Here is a 10,681-nt window from a genome sequence, read left to right as displayed (position 1 = left end):
AGAGAGAGAGAGAGAGAGACTGTTTTTTTTTTCTGGGTGGTGGTTGAGTTTCCTGGCGGCCGCCGCCTTGAACAAAGCACACAGGATGTGATGAAAGCTTGTGACTCAACGGTCTTATCTATTTACTTCTGGTGGTGAAATGGCGTGCCAGTAACGGCTGCAGCCTGCCACCTTGCTGAGCGCTTTTCAACTTTCCCATATAACTGTGTAACTTAGGGAAGCTCAAAGTTGAATTGTGTTGTTTTCTTTCTGGCAGTGGCTGAGTGAGGCAAGTGGCAACACGGGGGTGGCTCAGCGCGTCGCGTCTCGTCTCAGTCACGTATCACACATCCTGGGCGTGCGTGGGGTGTTGTGGCAGGGTAAGCAGCCCTCATTTGTACCACCAGTGTGCTACACTTTATGTTGCCAGGACACACTGCTATATTTCCACCTGCCTATCACCGGTGTCTCTTTGTTTCCTTCATAACGGCTGTGTTTTCACCTTAATTAACCCTTTCTAAGCGCCGGAAGAAAAGGGTTAAGATAAGTATCAGTATTATATACTTACGCTGCAAATCGCCCCTGAGAGAGAGAGAGAGAGAGAGAGAGAGAGAGAGAGACCCAGCTGAGCTACCTGCCTCGCTCCTCCGCGCTTCAGAAGTACGGTGCAGACAAGACACAGCCGCCAGCCATGCATTACTACCCTTCCAGAAAAAGGTTTCACTCCTACAACACCACGGATTACATAGTTAACACGTGAAAGAGTGAACAAGACTACTTTGGAGAGAGAGAGAGAGAGAGAGAGAGAGAGAGAGAGAGAGAGAGAGAGAGAGAGAGAGAGAGAGAGAGAGAGAGAGAGAGAGAGAGAGAGAGTGCCAGATCGTGATATGGGAAAGGATGAAATAGTGGAACGTGATGGAGTGTGTGAGGTATATGCTTCTCTCTCTCTCTCTCTCTCTCTCTCTCTCTCTCTCTCTCTCTCTCTCTCTCTCTCTCTCTCTCTCTCTCTCTCTCTCTCTCTCTCTCTCCTAGTAGATGTAGTAGTAGAAGTAGTGCCTCAGTTTCCATTATGAAGAGGAGCAAGGTCATCGTACACTTGGCAGCAGTGAGTGGCCGCCAGCAGGAGCTGGTGCTCAAGGTCACGGGAGTGCAAGTTACATTATTGTTTGTAAGCCGTGAGGCACATGAAGCACACGTCACTATCACCACCCTTGGCTTGACACACTCCCACAACACCAACAACAAGCATCCTGGCGTGTGTGTGTGTTACAGCGCCTTGTTGCCCCAACACGGCTTTTATTGCTAAAAGATTTATTTGACATTCCAGGGAAGCAGCAGAGAGGCAAACAGCGTGAAGGAAGCCAGCAAGACAGAGGCAGGCAGCCTCAAAGAAGGCCACCAAAACAGAGGCAGGAACCCTCAACCAAGGTGTGTTGCACTCATCACTGTTGCAAAATATATATATATATATATATATATATATATATATATATATATATATATATATATATATATATATATATATATATATATATATATATATATATATATATATATATATATATATATATGTGGAAGGTTGTGTTGAGTTGATAGTTGGAGGAATTGAGTTTTTCGGGCATTGAACAATACCAAGTTTGCTCTGCTCCATTTAGAAAGTTTAGAAAGATCAGAAGTGAGGCGTTCCGTGGCTTCCTTGCATGAACTGTTTACTTCCTGAAGAGTTGGATGTCTATGAAAAGACATGGAAAAGTGCAGGGAATGGAAGTGCAGCATGGAAGTGGATAGGACAAGATGTTTGGTTTAGAAAATCATTGATAAATAATAGGAAGAGAGAGGGTGAGAGTACAAAACCCTGAGGAACACTACTGTTAATAGATTTAGGAGATGACCGTCTACCACAGCAGCAATACAACGGTCAGAAAGGAAACTTTAGATGAAGTTATAGAGAGAAGGATAGAAGCCGTAGGAAGGTAGTTTAGAAATCAAAGCTTTGTTTTTTTTTTTTTTTTTTTTTTTTTTTTTTTATGTAGGAAGGATACTGGCCAAGGGCAACAAAAATCTAATAAAAAAAAATGCCCACTGAAATGCCAGTCCCTAAAAGGGTCAAAGCAGTAGTCAAAAATTGGTGGATAAGTGTCTTGAAACCTCCCTCTTGAAGGAATTCAAGTCATAGGAAGGTGGAAATACAGAAGCAGGCAAGGAATTCCAGAGTTTACCAGAGAAAGGGATGAATGATTGAGAATACTGGTTAACTCTTGCGTTAGAGAGGTGGACAGAATAGGAGTGAGAGAAAGATGAAAGTCTTGTGCAGCGAGGCCGCGGAAGGAGGGGAGGCATGCAGTTAGCAAGATCAGAAGAGCAGTTAGCATGAAAATAGCGGTAGAAGACAGCTAGAGATGCAACATTGCGGCGGTGAGAGAGAGGCTGAAGACAGTCAGTTAGAGGAGAGGAGTTGATGAGACGAAAAGCTTTTGATTCCACCCTGTCTAGAACAGCAGTATGAGTGGAACCCCCCCAGACATGTGAAGCATACTCCATACATGGACGGATAAGGCCCTTGTACAGAGTTAGCAGCTGGGGGGGTGAGAAAAACTGGCGGAGACGTCTCAGAACACCTAACTTCATAGAAGCTGTTTTAGCTAGAGATGAGATGTGAAGTTTCCAGCTCAGATTATAAGTAAAGGACAGACCAAGGATGTTCAGTGTAGAAGAGGGGGATAGTTGAGTGTCATTGAAGAAGAGGGAGTAGTTGTCTGGAAGATTGTGTCGAGTTGATAGATGGAGGAATTGAGTTTTTGAGGCATTGAACAATACCAAGTTTGCTCTGCCCCAATCAGAAATTTTAGAAAGATCAGAAGTCAGGCGTTCTGTGGCTTCCCTGCGTGATATGTTTACCTCCTGAAGGGTTGGACGTCTATGAAAAGACGTGGAAAAGTGCAGGGTGGTATCATCAGCATAGGAGTGGATAGGACAAGAAGTTTGGTTTAGAAGATCATTAATGAATAATAAGAAGAGAGTGGGTGACAGGACAGAACCCTGAGGAACACCACTGTTAATAGATTTAGGAGAAGAACAGTGACCGTCTACCACAGCAGCAATAGAACGGTCAGAAAGGAAACTTGAGATGAAGTTACAGAGAGAAGGATAGAAACCGTAGGAGGGTAGTTTGGAAATCAAAGCTTTGTGCCAGACTCTATCAAAGGCTTTTGATATGTCCAAGGCAACAGCAAAAGTTTCACCAAAGTCTCTAAAAGAGGATGACCAAGACTCAGTAAGGAAAGCCAGAAGATCACCAGTAGAGCGGCCTTGACGGAACCCATACTGGCGATCAGATAGAAGGTTGTGAAGTGATAGATGTTTAAGAATCTTCCTGTTGAGGATAGATTCAAAAACTTTAGATAAGCAGGAAATTAAAGCAATAGGACGGTAGTTTGAGGGATTAGAGCGGTCACCCTTTTTAGGAACAGGTTGAATGTAGGCAAACTTCCAGCAAGAAGGAAAGGTAGATGTTGACAGACAGAGCTGAAAGAGTTTGACTAGGCAAGGTGCAAGCACGGAGGCACAGTTTCGGAGAACAATAGGAGGGACCCCATCAGGTCCATAAGCCTTCTGAGGGTTTAGGCCAGCGAGGGCATGGAAAACATCATTACGAAGAATTTTAATACGAGGCATGAAGTAGTCAGAGGGTGGAGGAGAGGGAGGAACAAGCCCAGAATCGTCCAAGGTAGAGTTTTTAGCAAAGGTTTGAGCAAAGAGTTCAGCTTTAGAAATAGATGTGATAGCAGTGGTGCCATCTGGTTGAAGTAGAGGAGGGAAAGAAGAAGAAGCAAAGTTATTGGAGATATTTTTGGCTAGATGCCAGAAATCACGAGGGGAGTTAGATCTTGAAAGGTTTTGACATTTTCTGTTAATGAAGGAGTTTTTGGCTAGTTGGAGAACAGACTTGGCATGGTTCCGGGCAGAAATATAAAGTGCATGAGATTCTGGTGAAGGAAGGCTTAAGTACCTTTTGTGGGCCACCTCTCTATCATGTATAGCACGAGAACAAGCTGTGTTAAACCAAGGTTTAGAAGGTTTAGGACGAGAAAAAGAGTGAGGAATGTACGCCTCCATGCCAGACACTATCACCTCTGTTATGTGCTCAGCACACAAAGACGGGTCTCTGACACGGAAGCAGTAGTCATTCCAAGGAAAATCAGCAAAATACCTCCTCAGGTCCCCCCAACTAGCAGAGGCAAAACGCCAGAGGCACCTTCGCTTAGGGGGATCCTGAGGAGGGATTGGAGTGATAGGACAAGATAAAGATATGAGATTGTGATCGGAGGAGCCCAACGGAGAAGAAAGGGTGACAGCATAAGCAGAAGGATTGGAGGTCAGGAAAAGGTCAAGAATGTTGGGCGTATCTCCAAGACGGTCAGGAATACGAGTAGGGTGTTGCACCAATTGCTCTAGGTCATGGAGGATAGCAAAGTTGTAGGCTAGTTCACCAGGATGGTCAGTGAAGGGAGAGGAAAGCCAAAGCTGGTGGTGAACATTGAAGTCTCCAAGAATGGAGATCTCTGCAAAAGGGAAGAGGGTCAGAATGTGCTCCACTTTGGAAGTTAAGTAGTCAAAGAATTTCTTATAGTCAGAGGAGTTAGGAGAGAGGTATACAGCACAGATAAATTTAGTATGAGAATGACTCTGTAGACGTAGCCAGATGGTGGAAAACTCGGAAGATTCAAGAGCGTGGGCACGAGAGCAGGTTAAGTCATTGCGCACATAAACGCAGCATCCAGCTTTGGATCGAAAATGAGGATAGAGAAAGTAGGAGGGAACAGAAAAGGGGCTACTGTCAGTTGCCTCAGACACCTGAGTTTCAGTGAGGAAAAGAAGATGAGGTTTAGAAGAGGAGAGGTGGTGTTCTACAGATTGAAAATTAGATCTTAGACCGCGAATGTTGCAGAAGTTAATGAAGAAAAAGTTGAGGGGGGTGTCAAGACACTTAGGGTCGTCGACGGAAAGGCAGTCCGACCTGGGGACATTTATGGTCCCCTCCCCAGATGGGGACTCCGAGGCTGGTGTAGGAGTCGCCATGATTTTAAATTTTTTTTGAGTGAAGGGTGTGTGTGTTATTAGGTGCTTGTAGTTTTGTGTGGAGGAAGAGAGTTGTCTTTAGAGGGCAGGCTGTGACTACCCCCTTGTGTTGTGAGACACAAAGGGAAACGTTCAGTGAGGTCACAGCTGGGTTTAATGATAAGTTCACAGCACCCCCTGAACAGTGCTTTAGACCTCACTGGGAGTAATTATCGTTTCGGCAGGTGTCTACTGCCAGATACATCCAAGGCAACAGCCAAAGTTTCACCAAAATCTCTCAAAGAGGATGACCAAGACTCAGAAAGGAAAGCCAGAAGATCACCAGTAGAGCGGCCTTAATGGAACCAATAGTGGTGATTAGATAGAAGGTTGTGAAGTGATAGATGTTTAAGAATCTTCCTGTTGAGGATAGATTAAAAAACTTTAGACGAACAGGAAATTAAAGCAATAGGACGGTAGTTTGAAGGATTAAAACAATCACCATTGTTAGAAACAGGCTGAATGCAGGCAAACTTCCAGCAAAAAGGAATGGTTGATGTTGACAGACAGAGTTGAAAAAGTTTGACTAGGCAAGGTGTAAGCATGGAACAATAGGAGGGATTCCTTCAGGTCCATAAGCCTTCCGAGGGTTTAGGCCAGCGAGGGCATGGAAAACATCATTGTGTAGAATTTTCAATAGGTAGCATGAAATAGTCAGAGGGTGGAGGAGAGTTAGGAACAAGCCCTGGAGACAATTTTGGCTAGGTGCCAGAAGTCACGAGGGAGTTAAATCTTGAAAGATTTTGACACTTTCTATTAATGAAGGAGTGTTTGGCTAGTTGGAGAACAGACTTGGCATGGTTCCAAGCAGAAATATAAAGTGCATGAGATTCTGGTGATGGAAGGCTAAAGTACCTTTTGTGGGCCACCTTTCTATCATGTATAGCACGAGAACAAGCTGCATTAAACCAAGGTTTGGAAGGATTAGGTGGAGAAAAAGAATGAAGAATGTACACCTCCGTGCCAGACACTATCACCTCTGTTATGCGCTCAGCACACAAAGACGGGTCTCTGTCATGGAAGCAGTAGTCATTCCAAGGAAAATCAACAAAATACCTCCTCAGATCCCCCCCAACTAGCAGAGGCAAAACGCCAGTGGCACCTCCGCTTAGGGGGATGCTGAGGAGAGATTGGAGTGATAGGAAGAAGATATGAAATTGTGATTGGAAGAGTCCAATGGAGAAGAGAGGGTAACAGCATAAGCAGAAGGATTAGAGGTCAGGAAAAGGTCAAGAATGTTGGGCGTATCTCCAAGACGGTCAGGAATATGAGTAGGGTGTTGCACCAATTGCTCTAGGTCGTGGAGGATAGCAAAGCTGAAGGCTAGTTCACCAGTGAAGGAAGATGTCACGTGTGTTTATCTAACTGAACATTAATTGTGCTGATTGAATATTAGTTGTGTTTATGAACCTGGTATTGTCTTTGTTCGTGCATGCTGATTGCGTTGATCAATGAATATGTTGAAAAGACATAAAGTGATACCAAGTAACTTTAAACGAATTGAGGATGAATGCCAGTGGGAAATTTTGACTTGTAAGAGATGTAAATAATTAGTAGTTACCAATTAAAATATGAAAATGTTTGCGAGTTTTCCAGTAGCTTTTATGTACCATATCCATACAGTATCTTGGACCACGACAGTGTGGTGTGTGCTGTGCTTGCTGGACTCTGTAATCCCATCCACTATTGGTGGCTGTTGATGTGGTGTGTGATGTGCTTGTTGGCCTGTGTAATCCCAAACAGTGTTGCTGCTGGGTGACTGGCTGGTATGTGGTGTGCAGTGTAGTGTGGTGTGTGATGCACTTGTTGGCTTGTGTTATCCTGTACACTGGTGCTGGGTGACTGGCTGGTGTGTGGTGTGCAGTGTAGTGTGGTGTGTGATGCACTTGTTGGCTTGTGTTATCCTGTACACTGCTGCTGGGTGACTGGCTGGTGTGTGGTGTGCAGTGTAGTGTGGTGTGTGATGCACTTGTTGGCTTGTGTTATCCTGTACACTGCTGCTGGGTGACTGGCTGGTGTGTGGTGTGCAGTGTAGTGTGGTGTGTGATGCACTTGTTGGCTTGTGTTATCCTGTACACTGCTGCTGGGTGACTGGCTGGTGTGTGGTGTGCAGTGTGATGTGGTGTGTGATGTACTTGTTGGCTTGTGTTATCCTGTACACTGCTGCTGGGTGACTGGCTGGTGTGTGGTGTGCAGTGTAGTGTGGTGTGTGATGCACTTGTTGGCTTGTGTTATCCTGTACACTGCTGCTGGGTGACTGGCTGGTGTGTGGTGTGCAGTGTGATGTGGTGTGTGATGTACTTGTTGGCTTGTGTTATCCTGTACACTGCTGCTGGGTGACTGGCTGGTGTGTGGTGTGCAGTGTGATGTGGTTGTTGGCCTGTGTAATCCCAAACAGTGTTGCTGCTGGGTGACTGGCTGGTGTGTGGTGTGCAGTGTGATGTGCTTGTTGGCCTGTGTAATCCCAAACAGTGTTGCTGCTGGGTGACTGGCTGGTGTGTGGTGTGCAGTGTAGTGTGGTGTGTGATGCACTTGTTGGCTTGTGTTATCCTGTACACTGCTGCTGGGTGACTGGCTGATGTGTGGTGTGCAGTGTGATGTGGTTGTTGGCCTGTGTAATCCTCTACACTGCTGCTGGCTGACTAGTGTGTGGTATAGTGTTTGGTGACGTGGTGATTTTTTTTTTTTTTTTTATGTAGTAGAGACACTGGCTAAGGGCAACAAAAATTTAAAAAAAAAAAAAAAGCTCACTAAGATGCCAGTTACCGAATAGGGTCCGAAGTCTTAGTAAAAAAAATTGAAGGATAAGTGTCTTGAAACCTCCCTCTTGAAGGAATTCAAGTCATAGGAAGGTGGAAATACAGAAGCAGGCAGGGAGTTTCAGTCTACCAGAGAAAGGGATGAATGATTGAGAATACTGGTTAACTCTTGCATTAGAGAGGTGGACAGAATAAGGGTGAGAGAAAGAAGAAAGTCTTGTGCAGCGAGGCCGCGGAAGGAGGGGAGGCATGCAGTTAGCATGAACAACAGAAGAGCAGTTAGCATGAAAATAGCGGTATAAGACAGCTAGAGATGCAACATTGCGGCGATGACAGAGAGGCTGAAGAAAGTTAGTTGAGGAGAGAAGTTGATGAGACGAAAAGGTTTTGATTTCACCCTGTCTAAAAAAGCGGTATGAGTGGAGCCCCCGCAGACATGTGAAGCATACTCCATACATGGACGGATAAGGCCCTTGTACAGTCAACAGCTGGGGAGGTGAGAAAAACTAGCGGAGACGTCTCAGTGTGGTGTGGTTTGTGCAGTACATTGTGGTGTTGTGTGATGTTGTGCAGTGTGGTGTGGTGTGGTGTGATGTGGTGAGGCGTGGTGTACTGTAGTGTGATGTGATGTGGCGTGACACAGTGTGGTGTGGTGTGGTGTTGTGTTGTGTGGTGTGGTGTGGTGTGGTCTGGTGTGGTGTGTTGGTGAAGTGTAGTGTGCTGCAGTGCAGTGTGGTGTGGTAAAGTGTGATTTGGTGTGGTGTGGGATGGTGTAGTGTGATGGAATGTGGTGTGGTGTGACGCAGTGTGGTGTGGTGTGGTGCAGTGTGGTGCATTGTGGTGTGCTGTGATGCAGTGTGGTATGGCGTGGTGTGATACAGTGTTGTGTGGTGCAGAGTGAAGCAGTGTTGTGTGGTGTGGTGCATTGTGGTGTGGTGTGTTGTGGAAGGGCATGGAGTGGTGTGAGGCAGTGTGGTGTAGATAAGTGTGGTGGAGAGTGGTGTGGTGTTGCGTGATATAGTGTGGTACAGAGTGATGTGGTGTTGTGGTGTGGTGTGGTACAATGTGGTGTAGTGTGATATGGTACAGTGTGGTTTGGTGCATTATGGTGTGGTGTGATCCAGTGTAGTGTGTAGTTCCTCCTCCTTTTCTGTTACCTTTCTTGGTTTTCTGTTAATGAAGGGCAGCTAACATTTGCTTATTGAATGAAAAAACTAAAAAAAAATTTAACGAAAAATAAAGAGAGATGTTATGTCCGGAAATAACGCGCGCGCTTGTGTGTGTGTGTGTGTGTGTGTGTGTGTGTGTGTGTGTGTGTGTGTGTGTGTGTGTGTGTGTGTGTGTGTGTGTGTGTGAACAGAATTTCAGTGCAAGTAAAAAAAAATCGCCTCCATCTCTGCAGTTTTGCCTGAGCTTCCTCCTCCTTCCCCTCCTTGTCATTCTAATTCAGCAGTGCAAGGACCCAAAGATTTCATTCTTTTCAGGTTATGGTTATGAGTATATCGCTGGCAACTTCCACCACATCCTCTCTCTCTCTCTCTCTCTCTCTCTCTCTCTCTCTCTCTCTCTCTCTCTCTCTCTCTCTCTCTCTCTCTCTCTCTCATTGCATCTTTTATTCTTATTTGTCTGTTCACTATATATTTAATAATGTTTTCCATATTTATTATCTTTATTATACCTTACAACACACACACACACACACACACACACACACACACACACACACACACACACACACACACACACACACACACACACACACACACACACACACACACACACACACACACACACACACACACACACACACACACACACACACACACACACACACACACACACACACACACACACACACACACACACACACACACACACACACACACACACACACACACACACACATAAAGAGTTTTCCTGTTATGCAGTGACTCAAGCAGTAGGTTGAAAGAGTTGATACACGTAGTTTCGTAGAGCATTCTCATGTGAGTGTGTGTGGTGTCACATGAGGGAAGCAGGTGTGCTGTAGGCTGACAGCCGTTTTGGGTAAGTAGAGAGAGAGAGAGAGAGAGAGAGAGAGAGAGAGAGAGAGAGAGAGAGAGAGAGAGAGAGAGAGAGAGAGAGAGAGAGAGAGAGAGAGAATGTGTAAGGGATTAAGAGATTAATACAGAGACAGACTAGTTGCGGAGATGTGAATAGGTGATGATGCTCTGAGCGAGCCCCGTTATGGCACGGGCGTGGGCGAGATGATGTGCATGGGCGGAGAAAGTGGCAGGAGTGTGGCAATGGGCGTGGCTGTGGCAGAGGCAGGGGATGGGTAGGAGCGAAGTCCTTCCCTCCCCGGCCCGTTAGTCAAGGCCCAGTGTTGCCAAATCTACCGATAAACATGAAAATCTACTGGATATTTGATGAATCTACCGATATACCGAATGATTTCGAAAATAAGGTCAAATATATTGGATTTTCGATCAGACCTACCGAGAAATCTACTGATATTCAGTGTCATGAGAGAGAGAGAGAGAGAGAGAGAGAGAGAGAGAGAGAGAGAGAGAGAGAGAGAGAGAGAGAGAGAGAGAGAGAGAGAGAGAGATGTGGGGGGTGGTGGAGTGCGGGGGTGTGGTGACTAACTGAACGTGTCTTGTTCATGTGCCGATTCTAGCCTGACGAACAACAACAAACCGGTTTGTTGTTGTCACTGGCTCGGCCTCGGTCAGTACATGTGTCTCAGTGTCTGCAGGCTGCACCGTTCCCAAACACCTAAGCCTACTCCCACGCACCTGTAAGTCTTTAGATAATATATTTCATCTGTTTTGAAATTTAATTTT

The 10,681-nt window shown here is 45.5% G+C and overlaps 1 protein-coding gene across 1 annotated transcript; it reads right to left on the bottom strand.

The window, feature by feature from the left end:
• Positions 1-6,780: 6,780 nt before the first annotated feature.
• Positions 6,781-8,960, bottom strand: LOC135097282 (histidine-rich glycoprotein-like). The gene is made up of 3 exons (XM_063999090.1): positions 8,374-8,960; positions 7,494-7,672; positions 6,781-6,860 (listed from the first exon to the last, which is right to left on the bottom strand). The coding sequence occupies exons 1-3, from the start codon at positions 8,958-8,960 to the stop codon at positions 6,781-6,783; spliced, it is 846 nt and encodes a 281-aa protein (XP_063855160.1).
• Between the last annotated feature and the right edge of the window lie 1,721 nt (positions 8,961-10,681).

The sequence above is a fragment of the Scylla paramamosain genome, unplaced genomic scaffold (assembly GCF_035594125.1).
Source record: "Scylla paramamosain isolate STU-SP2022 unplaced genomic scaffold, ASM3559412v1 Contig16, whole genome shotgun sequence".
NCBI classification, from domain to species: domain Eukaryota; kingdom Metazoa; phylum Arthropoda; class Malacostraca; order Decapoda; family Portunidae; genus Scylla; species Scylla paramamosain.
This window is presented reverse-complemented; position numbering and strand designations above follow the sequence as displayed.

What these genes read in the sequence shown, in the direction of transcription:
- LOC135097282 (XM_063999090.1), bottom strand. Translation starts at nt 8,960, where the DNA reads ATGCACCAAACCACACTGTACCATATCACACTACACCACATTGTACCA. An exon ending in AAACCACACCACACTGAGAC is followed by an intron (nt 7,673 to 8,373) that starts GTCTCCGCTAGT and finishes ACCACACATCAG; the next exon opens with CCAGTCACCCAGCAGCAGTG. An exon ending in AGTCACCCAGCAGCAACACT is followed by an intron (nt 6,861 to 7,493) that starts GTTTGGGATTAC and finishes ACCACATACCAG; the next exon opens with CCAGTCACCCAGCAGCAACA.